The sequence below is a fragment of the Gopherus evgoodei genome, chromosome 8 (genome assembly GCF_007399415.2).
Source record: "Gopherus evgoodei ecotype Sinaloan lineage chromosome 8, rGopEvg1_v1.p, whole genome shotgun sequence".
In the NCBI taxonomy this organism is placed as follows: Eukaryota; Metazoa; Chordata; order Testudines; family Testudinidae; genus Gopherus; species Gopherus evgoodei.
The window spans coordinates 43,152,903-43,165,744 of NC_044329.1; the positions used below are offsets into that span (position 1 = coordinate 43,152,903).

The 12,842-nt window shown below is 47.5% G+C and overlaps 1 protein-coding gene across 5 annotated transcripts in view; it reads left to right on the top strand.

Annotated features, from left to right (window-relative positions):
• ATF6 (activating transcription factor 6) overlaps nucleotides 1–12,842 on the top strand; it is a 347,497-nt gene that overhangs the window by 38,204 nt on the left and 296,451 nt on the right. For all 5 annotated transcript variants that reach the window (XM_030573857.1, XM_030573858.1, XM_030573860.1 and 2 more), the window contains one exon: nucleotides 7,083–7,303. In XM_030573857.1, coding sequence (XP_030429717.1) covers nucleotides 7,083–7,303 — 221 coding nt within the window. The remainder of the gene's footprint in view (nucleotides 1–7,082; nucleotides 7,304–12,842) is intronic.

Below are 12,842 nucleotides of genomic sequence, written 5' to 3' on the forward strand. Positions count from 1 at the left end.
TACAGGAAGTAACGGGGGGCGGGGGGGGAGCGCGGCCGTGTGTTTGAAACCCCCGAGCTAAGCTGTTGTACTAAAGGCCTTGAAGCTTGTAGGCTCTATGCGTTACTGCCTTAACTTATACCTCTGTCTTACCTAGCAAGTGCCTGTATCTATAGGCTGCAGCCTGCACCAATGTGCTGTGCCACTGAGTACCGGCTCGGTTTGAGCCATGTCCTTGAGGAGGCAAGGATTTACCCTGTTCTCAGGCACAATAGCAATGACTTTATGTGGACACATAACCACAACTAGTAAAAGGGGCCATTAAGTGGCCCTTGGAGAAGAAACGCTTAACTCTAACAGTAATGCATTGCAGAATCCCAAGTGCTTACATAACTGAGTATTCTTAAGTTAACCACCCAACTCTCCCCCACACCCAGCCGTTCGCAGTAGCTGATGCTTGGGTGCAGTGTAAGCTCAGGGTGGTAAATGCTTGTCCTTGCTGTGTCTCCAGCTGCCTGTTTCTGTGACTGCTGTGCTAATAGGATTTTCTTCACAGGTCTGAGCTGCTCATACAACCACAGCCAGGCTGAAAACTTCTCCTGCTCCCTGGGCCATCTCCTAGCTCGGGGTTCAGGCTTCATTTGGCTCTGCTCCCTCCAGCAGCAGCAATATATGCTCCTTGCTTAAACTTGTACAACTTTCTTCCAGCACTGCCCCTGTGCCAGTCAGTTGGCCCACCATGAACTAGATGACCTGTCCCCACATGGGCAGGGCTAAGCTCCTGCTCTGGAGCACCATTCCCATCCTCCAATAGGATGTGGGCTGGCACAGTAAGTCAGGGTTAATTTTTCTGTGTGGGTGCTGGGGTGAGCTCCTTTTCCAACTTGCCCTCTAATTAATCAGGGCCCACTGGAGGCAGGAGTGGCTCTTTCCCATTACCATTGTGGAGTGGGAGCTCCACACAGCAGAGGTCCCTGCAGAAGGAGAGGTTGTTTGCCAATAAATGTAGTTCTTCAAGGGATGATTCCTCATGTTCACACTCTCCTCCTTGGAGTTCCCTACATGTTCTTGGACTAGAGCTGAGGAGAGAGGACCTGAGGTGGTTAGGGCTAACACCAACCTCTATATAACCTCTGAACATTCGGTGCCTCAAAGTGATGCTTGTGCAAGCCCCAATGGGGCATTAGGTTCTGCATCATTGCAGTGCAGTTGCCTTTAATCCCGTGAGTGTGATTGTGCAGAGGTAGAGCTATGTGTAATGGTAAGTAGCCTTTTTCCCCAGAGTGAAAGCACCTGTGTTCTATTCCTGGCTTTGCAACAGATTTCCTGTGGTATCCTTGGGCAAGTCACTTTATCTGTCTGTGCCTTGGTGTCTCCATCTCTTATTGGGGATAACACCTCTATTGTGGGGGTGAGAAGAATATTTAATTGACTAATTAATATATATAAAGTGCTATACATTAGTCGTATTTGGAGTTAATGATAACAACATATAAATGGCCCTACTGGGTCAGACCAAAGGTCCGTCTAGCCCAGTATCTTGTCTTCTGACAGTAGCCAGTGCCAGGTGTCCCAGAGAGAATGAACAGAACAGGTAATCATCAAGTGATGCATCCCCTATTGCTCATTCCCAGCTTCTGGCAAACAGGCGAGGGCAGGGATGGGAAAAATTTTTGGCCTGAGGGCCACATCAGGATTCTGAAACTGTATGGAGGGCTGGTTTGGGGAGGCTTTGCTTCCCCAAACAGCCAAGCGTGACCCAGTCCCCACTCCCATCCGACCCCCCCTCTTTCTCACCCCCTGATGGCCCCCCCAGGACTCCTGCCCCATTCAACCCCCCTGTCCCTGATGACCCTCCTGGGACCCCTGCCTCATCTACCCCCCACTCACTGTCCCCTGACTGCCCCTGGAACCCCTGCCCCTGACTGCCCCCCATCGCCCCATCCAGCTCCCCCCTCCTTCCTGACTGCCCCCGCAGGACCCCTGCCCCCATTCAATCCCCCTGTTCCCCACCTTCTGACTGCCCTGACCCCTATCCACATCCCTGCCCCTGACCACCACCCCGAACTCCCCTGCCCTCTATCCAACCCCCCTCTCCCTGCCCCCTTACCACGCTGCCTGGTGCACCAGTGGCGGGCGGTGCTATAGCCGCATCACGCAGAACACCAGGACAGGCAGCTGTGCTGCCTGGCTGGAGCCAGCCATGCCACTGCACAGCACAGCACAGCACAGAGCACTGGGTCAGGCCGCGGTTCTGCAGCAGCACTGCCCAGCAAGAACTTGCAGCCACGCCACCCAAAGCATTGCACTGGCCATGCAGTGAGCTCAGGCTTCGGGGGAGGGGGCTAGCCTCCTGGATCAGGAGCTCATGGGCCAGGCAGGAGAGTCTCGCAGGCTGGATGTGGCCCACGGGCTGTAGTTTGCCCACTTCTGGGCTGGGGACACCATTCCTGCCCATCCTGGCTAATAGCCATTGATGGACCTATACTCCATGTATTTATCTAGTTCTTTTTTGAACCCTTTTATGGTCTTGGCCTTCACAACATCCTCTGATAAGAAGTTCCACAGGTTGACTGTGCGTTGTTTGAAGAAATACTTCCTTTTATTTGTTTTAAACCTGCTGCCTATTAATTTCATTTGGTAACCCCCAGTTCTTGTGTTTTGAGAAGTAGTAAACAACACTTCCTTATCTACTTTCTCTATACCAGTCATGATTTTATAGACCTCAATCATATCTCCCCTTAGCCATCTCTTTTCGAAGCTGAAATATGCCAGTCTTATTAATCTCTCCTCAGACGGAAGCCATTCCATACCCCTAAACATTTTTGTTGCCCTTTTCTGAATCTTTTCCAATTCCAAAAGATCTTTTTTGAGATGGGGTGACCACATCTGCACACAGTATTCAAGATGTGGACATGCCATAGATTTATATAGAAGCAATATGATATTTTTCTGTCCTATTATCTATCCCTTTCTTAGTTATTCTCAGCATTCTATTACCATTTTTGACTGCTGCTGTGCATTGAGTGGATGTTTTCAGACAACTATCCACAATGACGCCAAGATCTTTTTCTTGAGTGGTAACAGCTAATTTAGACCCCATCATTTTATATGTAAAGTAGGGATTATCTTTTCCAATGTGCTTTACTTTGCATTTATCAACATTAAATTTCATCTGCCATTTTGTTGCCCAGTCACCCAGTTTTGTGAGATCCTTTCGCAGTCTGCTTGGGACTTAACTATCTTGAGTAGTTTTGTTTCATCTGCAAATTTTGCCACTTCACTGTTTACCCCCTTTTCCAGATCAGTTATGAATATGTTGAATAAGACTGGTCCCAATACAGACCCCTGGAGGACACCACTATTTACCTCTCTCCATTCTGAAAACTGACCATTTATTCCTACGCTTTGTTTCCTATCTTTTAACCAGTTGCCAAGCCATGAGAGCACCTTCCCTCTTATCCCGTGGCAGTTTATTTTGTGTAAGAGCCTTTGGTGAGGGACCTTGTCAAAGGCGTTCTGAAAATCTAAGTACACTATATCCGCTGGATCCCCTTGGTCCACATACTTGTTGACTCCCTCAAAGAATTCTAGTAGATTGGTGAGGCATGATTTCCCCTTACTAAAACCATGTTATCTCTTCCTCAACAAATTATGTTCATCTATATGTCTGACAATTCTGTTCTTTATTAGTTTCAACCAATTTGCCCAGTACTGAAGTCAGACTTACAAGCCTGTAATTCCCAGGATCACCGCTGGAACCTTTTTTGAAAATTGGCATCAGATTAGCTAGCCTCCAGTCATCTGGTACAGAAGCTGGTTAAAATGATAGGTTACAGACTACAGTAGTAGTCCTGCAATTTCACATTTGAGTTCCTTCAGAACTCTTGGGTGAATACCATCTGGTCCTGGTGACTTATTGCTGTTTAATTTATGAGTTTGTTCCAAAACCACCTCTAATGATACCTCAACCAGTTCCACAGATCTGTCACCTAAAAAGAACGGCTCAGGTTTGGGAATCTCCTTCACATCCTCAGCCATGAAGACCGATGCAAAGAATTAATTTAGTTTCTCCGCAATGGCCTTATTATCCTTGAATGCTCCTTTAGCACCTTGATCGTCCAGTGGCCCCACTGGTTGTTTAGCAGGCTTCCTGCTTCTGATGTACTTAAAAAAAAATTGCTATTACTTCTTTAGTCTTTGGCCAACTGTTCCTCAAATTCTTTTTTGGCCTTCCTAATTGTATTTTTACACTTCATTTGCCAGTGTTTATGCTCCTTTCTATTTTCTTCACTAGTATTTAACTTCCACTTTTGAAAAGATGCCTTTTTGCCTCTCACTGCTTCTTTTACTTTGTTGTTTAGCCACAGTGGCTCTTTTGTGGTTCTCTTACTGCGTTTTAAAATTTGGGATATACATTTAAGTGGAGCCTCTGTTATGGTGTCTTTAAAAAGTTTCCACGCAGCTTGCAGAGATTTCACTTCTGGCACTGTACCTTTTAATTTCTGTTTAAGTAACTGCTTCATTTTTATGCAGTTCCTCTTTCTGAAATTAAATGCTACAGTACTGGGTCGCTGTGGTGTTTTTCCTGCCACAGGGATATTAAATTTAATTATATTATGGTCACTATTACCTCTTGGGCCAGGTCCCGTGCTCCACGTAGGACCAAATCAAGAATTGCCTCTCCTCTGGTGGGTTCCAGGACCAGCTGCTCCCGGAAGCAGTGATTTAAGCTGTCAAGAAATTTTATCTCTGCCTTCCATCCTGAAGTGACCTACCCAGTAAATTTGGGGATAATTGAAATCCCCCATTATTATTATTGAGTTTTTTATTTGAATAACCTCTCTAATCTCCCTGAGCATTTCACAGTCACTATCACCATCTTAGTCAGGTGGTCGGTAATATATCCCTACTGCTATATTCTTATTATTAGAGCATGGAATTTTTATCCATAGAGATTCTGTGGTACAGTTTGATTCATTTACGATTTTTACTACATTTGATTCTATGCCTTCTTTCACATATGATGCCACTCCCCCACCAGCACGACCTGTTCTGTCTTTGATATATTTTGTACTCTGGTATTACTGTATCCCATTGATTAGCCTCATTCCACCAAGTTTCTGTGATGCCTATTATATCAATATCCTTATTTAATATGAAGCACTCTAGTTTACCCATTTTATTATTAAGACTTCTAGCATTGGTATATAAGCACTTTAAAAACTTTTCTCCTTTTAGCTGTCTGCCATTACACAATGTAATTGAATAAGACTCTTTTTTATTTGACTGTTTCTGCTCAGACCCTGCCCGTATTTTATCATTTTCTGTCCTCTCATCTTTACTAGGACATACAGATTCTCTATTAATAGATCCTCCCCTAAGGGATGTCTGAACCATGTTTTACTCCATCCCTGTCGGATTTCCCCCAGCCCTTAGTTTAAAACTGCTCTACAAACTTTTTAATGTTAAGTGCCAGCAGTCTGGTTCCATTTTGATTTAGGTGGAGCTCCCCCTTTCCCAAAAGTTTCCTCAGTTCCTAATAAATCTAAATTCCTCCTCCCTACACCGTTGTCTCATCCGCACATTGAGACTCTGCAGTTCTGTCTGACTAACTGGCCCTGCGTTTGGAACTGGAAGCATCTCAGAGAATGCTACCATGGAGGTCCTGGACTTCAGTCTCTTACCTAGCAGTCGAAATTTGGCCTCCAGGTCCTCTCTCCTATCCTTATCTATGTCATTGGTACCTACATGTACCATGACCACCAGCTGCTCCCCAGCACTACACATAAGTCTATCTAAATATCTTGAGAGATCCGCAACCTTTGCACCAGGCAGGCAAGTCACCATGTGGTTCTCCCGGTCATCGCAAACCCAGCTATCTATTTTTCTAATGATCAAATCACCTATTACTAATACCTGTCTCTTTCTAATAGCTGGAGTTCCCTCCCCCAGAGAGAGATCCTCAGTGCCAGAGGATACCCCAACATCATCTGGAAGGAGGGTCCAAACTATGGGATTGTTTCCCTCTGCTCTAGTTAGATGCTCTCCTTTGCTGGGACTTTCATCCTCCTCAACAGCACAGAGGCTATCAGACTGGGGGTGGGACCGTTCTACTGTGTCCCGGAAAGTCCCTATGTACTTCTCTGTCTCCCTCAGCTCCTCCAGTTCAGCCACTCTGGTCTCAAAGCCCATACATGGTCTCTGAGGGCCATGAGCTCCTTGCACCAAATGCACACATATGCTACCCGCTCATAGGTCAGATAATCATACATGCTGCATTGGGTGCAATAAACTGGGTAGCCCCCACTCTGTTGCTGAACTTCTGCCTGCATTCTCTTTTTACTCCTGCAGTTGGTTCCTTTGTTGTTGTTTTGTTTATATCAAGGGGGTGTTTTTGGCTTTTAAGTTTAAAGAAAGTTGAGTTCTAGCCCCTGCTCACACTCCCCCTGTAAAAAACGCCCTCGCAAAACTCCCCAGTTAGCTGCTCCTGGTCACTAGCTCCTCTGGTCACTTAGAAATGGGCTTTTTAAAGCCCTCGTCTCCCTGAGTAGCCCCACGCCCTGGTTAAGGGTTGGTGGGTGCTAAAAGGCTTAGGGATCACAGCCTCCTTAAGGCTGCCACACTTGTTGTAGTGACGCCAACAGATGTTTACTCTTGTGAGCCCTCAGGAGCCAGCACAGTTCTGGGAGAGTGATCTGAACTCTGTTCTGCTTTGTGTATCATTAGCAAAACTGCCAGCTAAATTCTCAGTGCAAAATCCGATTACCAGTTATGGTGTAAGAAGCAGAAAAAGTCTAGATGGATTATCTGATCCCAGATTAAGTTTGTGGTGTGGGAGATGAAAGAGTTGTGTTTTGGTTTATAAACTGATATGAAATATAGGGAATAAATATAGAACCATCTAGACTTGTTTTGTTTAACTGAGTTTTGTTTGAGAGTATATTGGTGCTTTAGAACTGGGAGCAGTGCCAAGTGGTTTTGGGAGTGAAGCCCCCCTACGTTCACATCAAAACCACCCCCCACAAATTTATAGTATAAGAACATATTCCCCATCCCCCACTGAACACTCAGTGACCATTGTCTTTCTGTCTCCATTCTAGGTCAGCCAGTGGTGCTTTCTCAGTCCACTGTGGTGCAGCTCCAGACTCCTGGAGTTCACCCTGCATCTCAGCCGGTCATTGCTGTCACTGGAGGGACCACACAGCTGTCCAGTCACTCTGTGAACATACTGGCACCGGCTACAGGAAGCTGTTCAGTGAGTGGAAAAATAGCACTGGCTAAACCCCTCCTCCAAGCCACTACGCAAACTACAGGCGTGGATGTAAGTTCCAGCTGTTTTATGGTAGTTAATTTAGGTTTGAAACCCCCTGTCCACTCAGCTGCTGGCGTATGGTGTGGGAGTGCTAATGGGCTGTGCAGCTTTAGGAAGAAGGCGTCTTGGCTCCGCTGGCTGGAGCTCTGAAGTGATGGGTGCTTTCACACTGCTGGTGTCTGAGGCTTAGAAGCCTCACTTGGCAAACAGTTTCATTGTCTAACTACCCAGGAAGAAATATTTTCCTAAAGTCTAACCAGGAAAGAGGGTGTGTGAGATTGCTGGATACCTTTAATTTTTTTTTAAGACAGTCTAGTGGTTCTCAAACTGTGGGTCACGACCCCAGAGTGGGTCAGGACCCAATTTTAATGGGGTCACCAGGGATGGCGTTAGATTTCTGGGGCTCAGGACCAAAGTCAAAGCCCAAGCCCCACTGCCGGAGTCTGAAGCTGAAGCCCAAGGGCTTCAGCCGTGGGCAGCGAGGCTCGTTACAGGCCCCCTGTCTGGGGCTGAAGTCCTTGGGCTTCGGCTTTGGTCCCCCTACCCAGGCCAGTGGGGCTCAGGCTTTGGCTTTGTGCCACCACCCTCCCACCTGGGGTGGCAGGGCTCGGGCAGGCTCAGGCTTCGGTCCCCTCTCCTGGAGTCATGTAGTAATTTTTGTTATCAGAAAGGGGTCGCGGTGCAATGAAGTTTGAGAACTGCATTAGCCTGTGCTTTCTGTATGTGTGTGTATGTATCATTGGTAAATCACTGAATGGGTAAAACATTGACTTTAAGACAACCCAGCCCCACATTTGTGGGCCTTCACCCATCTCTAGGACCAAACCCATGCTATTGTAGAAAGTTCTGAAGTATTCGGATGAAGATTTTACTGATAGTCTTTATTTCTGTGTATTCTTGGCCTGAGACTGGAAATGCCCACATGCCACAAATGAGGAGGGCTGCCCCTGAAGTTAGGGCATTGTACTGGGATTTGGGAGATTTGAACTCTGCCACAGACTAATTGGGTAACCCTGGGCAACACACTTAACCTCTTTGTTCCTCAGTCCTCCAGTTGCAAAGTAGGAAAGTATATTATCCTTTTCTTCCACCTTTTACTGTTACTAAATATTTGTATTATAATAGCACTAGTTGGGCTGGGTGATGTACAAACACAGCACAGATGTGATCCCTTCAGATGAACAGACAAAGGGTAGAGGGTGGGGATACAACATACAAGCAAATGAGGGGAGTGAAGAATTGGCCCAGTGTTATGTAGATGGTGATGTGTTTATTTCATTGTGGTTAGAGGATAGGAGGAAGGGAGTAGGAAAAGGAAAGAAGAAAGAATAGACACAGCTTTTCACTTCTCTAGCCTTGGTGAGCAGGCTGGATGTCATGACAGAGGTGAGACTTGAGGGGTTTTTGCCTTTGTCTGTCTTTTCTACTTAGACTGTTAGCTCTTTAGGGGCTCTCACTGTGTGTACATACGGAGTAGTTCAGCAGGGTCTTGCTGTGGGTTGGGGCCTCTAGGCAGTACTATAGTTCACAGAATAAAAATGCTCTCATGGAAGCAAAGAGTCTGGTTTCTAGCCTGATCTTGGAGACTCAAGCTGTTAGGATAGTATCTAATCCCAACGTTTAGAAGTTCACCCTTGGATTTAAAAAGCTGTCAGATAGCAGTCTATCCTTTTCCACAAGAGGGTCATGTGAGAACAGGAAATATAGTTAGGCTGGCAGAATTCTGTTTTTATTTTTTGCAATTTTATTGATTAGCGTATGTGTTTATATTTAAATTTTTAACTATTTTTATTTTTATAGCTGCAGAAAATTAAGAAGGAAGATGGGAAGTGTTGAGGTTAGGGTTAGCTGTGATGCTGACAATGAGATTTCAGGGGCTCCCTTTATGGCTGAGGCGCCCAAGACACTGGGGCACAAGGTTCAGGGGAGTCTGCGATCTTGGTCTGGTGGAGCACACCCATGCAACCAGGGCTGCAAGGATGAGCCCCCGGCTGCAGGTGAGGCCACTCTACTACTGAACAGTTCCAGCCTGAGGATGGCTACTGCACTCCTGGCTGGTGAAGGAGGGAGCAGGCTGCAGGGGGTGCGTGGGGGAGGCTGCACTTCCAGCAACTGCCTAATGCAGTGGTCCCCAACCTTTTCATCTGGCGGGCCCCAGACGAGGGACCATGGCAGCGGTTGAGCGTCTGCTGAAATTCAGCGGCATTTCGGCGGCGACGCCTCTCGATGACGCCTCTTGTCAGCGGCAAGTGACGTCATCGAGAGGCGTCGCTGCTGAAATGCTGCCGAATTTAGGCGGCATTTCGGCAGATGCTTAACCGCCGGCCAGGACAAGGGTGCATTTAGATGGCGCCCGTGGGCACCGTGTTGGGGACCCCTGGCCCAATGGATATGTTTTTTGTTGATTTCAATGTGTCAGCTGAAATTAACGTTTACTGACATCAATGCATTTAAATTGAATCCTGCCAGGCTTAAATATTGTGCAGGACCTGCAGTGTTTTTAGAATTAGCTACAAATGAGCCTTAGCAGGAGGCAAATTTAGCCAGGTATTCTTGTTAGGTGGCTTCTGTTGTTCAGCAGATACTGTTCCTGAGAAGACACCAAAAGTGGCAGCAATGATCGGCTGTTACATCTTTGGAAATTATATAGATGGTCTTCTGAAGTTTAAAACATTTGTAGCAAGAAAATAACTTGGAATCCACTTGTTAATTAACAAAGATCAGAAAAGTAGTGACCTGTTTGAGCTGGATTGCTTTGCAGAATGATTAATGGCAGATAGCAAAACAACGTTATTTTTTTTAAGTTATGTTAAGCATTGCTGACTTTTTCAGAACTTGCAATGGTGAATGAAAGTGCAAGGAGTGCGTTCTTTCATGCAAAAAATAAACATTTACAAAGTATGCTAGAAACAACAGTATATGGGAAAATGTTTTCTTAGAGTGAATTTTGTTGGACAGACTGGCCTCTGTGTATTTATGTTGCACAGAACATACAATTTGGGATGTGTACTGTATCTTTCGAAAGATGTCAGGGTAAACTCCATGTCTTCAGCTCCTTTCAGCCAAGGATTTCAAGGCATTTTGCAGACCCTTATTGATTCTTGAGGTATGTCTCGGAGGTTGTGTTCACCCATGTCAGTTTTGGGCGGTTGATTGGGAACTCACCCTCTCATACCTGAGGTGTTTTGTTGAACATCACCCACAAGTATGTGATCCCAACCTGATGGGTTTTGCCCACATGCTCAGGGTCTCACTGATCGCCATATGTGGGTTCGGGAAGGAATTTTCCCCTGGGTCAGATTGGCAGAGACCTGGGGGGTTTTCGCCTTTCTCTGCAGCTTGGGGCATAGGTCACTTGCAGGTTTAAACTAGTGTAAATGGCGGATTCTCTGTAACTTGAAGCCTTTAATCCATGATTTGAGGTCTTCAGTAACTAAGCCAGAGGTTAGTTTGAGGTCTATTACAGGAGTGGGTGGGTGAAGTTTGGTGGCCTGCGATGTGCAGGAGGTTAGATTAGATGATCATGATGGTCCCCTTTTGGCCTTAAAGTCTATGAGTCTAAGTCTTGTTATTTCCTTGACTATTTTGGCATATTGAGAGACTGAGGGGCTGACAAATCTACTGAGGCTGTTCTGGGGACCCCAAAAAGGCTTGAGCAGTGACTGTTGGGATGCCAATTGGGGCCAACTGGTGTGTGGGCCAGGAGTCTTCTAGGACTTGCCCTGGCATCTCCTAATGAGAGAGGGATATTAGAGTCCTCAAAAAGCAACAGAATCCTGTGGCACTTTATAGACTAACAGACTTATTGGAGCATAAGCTTTCGTGGGTGAATACCCACTTCGTCAGACAGGGTCCTCAATGAGCTTCCCAAGCGGTGCTGGTTATCAGGTGACTTAAGAACCTTCCAAGGTTGTGTGGGAGGGAGTTTTCACTTTCTGGACCCTCTCAACAGAGATGAGGGCAGAAGGAAGCAGCCCAATGGACCAGGGAAAGGATTCATCTTTCACTGTACTTCCCTCCATGTGGGTCAGGCAGCTTCTCCCACTCTGCACTTCTGCTGACTCCCAAGCCTCTTGCCAGCTGACCTTTCCAGGTGATCCTCAGTCCTGCAGACAGTATGAAGTCAACAGAAGGGGAGCTGCACTACTGTAAAACTCAGGCTCTCTGTAACAGGACCTATACAAGTTCACAAGAGTGGATCTCTATTTGTGGACCATTGGAGGTTTGCAGCACCAGGGCTCTTCTCATGGAATGGTGGGTAGGAGCCACAGTTAGCAGGAGACTTGGTAGGTAGCAGACCATTGGTCTGACCCAGTTACTGAAACTGGATACAGTCTCCTCTTTGCCTTTCTCACTTGCTGCCTGGATAACATTGCAGGATCTGAGGCATGGGGAGTGAATCTGGGCTGACTACAGAACAAAATGAAAAAAACTTATTCTTAGAAATAATTCATAGTTGAAAATAATCATTGACTAATCCTAAGCATGAGCCATAGCTTTGTGATTTTTGTAGTTGTAGGAGGATGGGAATGAAGGGTCTTGCTTGAGATGGTGTCGATGGATATGCAAACCCCGTTCCCCTTTCGGGGTGGGGTTGTGATACCACTGCTCTTACAGTCTCCCCAACAGCCTCTAGGCCAGTGGTCTCCAATCTGTTTATAGCCATGATCACTTTTTGAATCTAAGGACAACCCAGGACATACCCTGCCCATTTCCTCAGGCCCCACCCCTTCCCCAAAGCCCCGCCCCACTCACTCCATCCTCCCTTCTCTCTGTTGTTCGCTCTCCCACACATTCACTCACTTTCATTGGGCTGGAGTAGGGGGTTGGGGTTTGGGAGTGGGTGTGGGCTCTGGGTTGGGGCCAAGGGGTTCACAGTGTGGGAGGGGGCTCTGGGCTGAGCCTGGGGCAGGGGATTGGGGTGCAAGCTCTAGGAGGGAGTTTGGGTGCAAGAGGGGGCTCTGGGCTGGGGAAGAGTGTTGGGGTGCAGGAGGGAGTGCGAGGTGCTGGCTCTGGGAGGGGGATTGGCTGGGGCACGGGGTTGAGGTGCAGGAGTGGGTATGAAGTGCTGGCTCTGGTAGGGGGGTCAGGGCTCGGGCAGAGTGTTATGGTGCAGGAGGAGGTACGGGGTACTGGCTTCAGGAGGAGGCTCAGGGTGGGGGTTGGGGTTCAGCAGGGGGTTTGAGGTGCTGGCTCGGGGAGGGGGCTCAGGGCTGGGATGTGGCCTCCCACTGGGCAACACTTGCCTCTGGCAGTTCCCAGTTGGTGGCGGATGCAGCGAGGCTAAGAAAAGCTCCCTGCCTACCCCGGCTCCACACTGCTCCCAGAAGGGGCCAACGCACCCCTGCAGCCCCCAGGGTGGCATGGGGCATGTGGCTCCATGTGCTGCCCCTCTCTGCAAACACCACCCCCATAGCTCTCCTGGCCAGTGGGAGCTGCGGGGGCAGTGCTTGCAGGCAGCAGCTGTCTCCCTGCCCCCGGGGCTGCACTGCATGCTTCCGGGAGTGGTGTGGGGGCTGGGGTAGGCAGGGAGTCTGCTTTAGCGGCA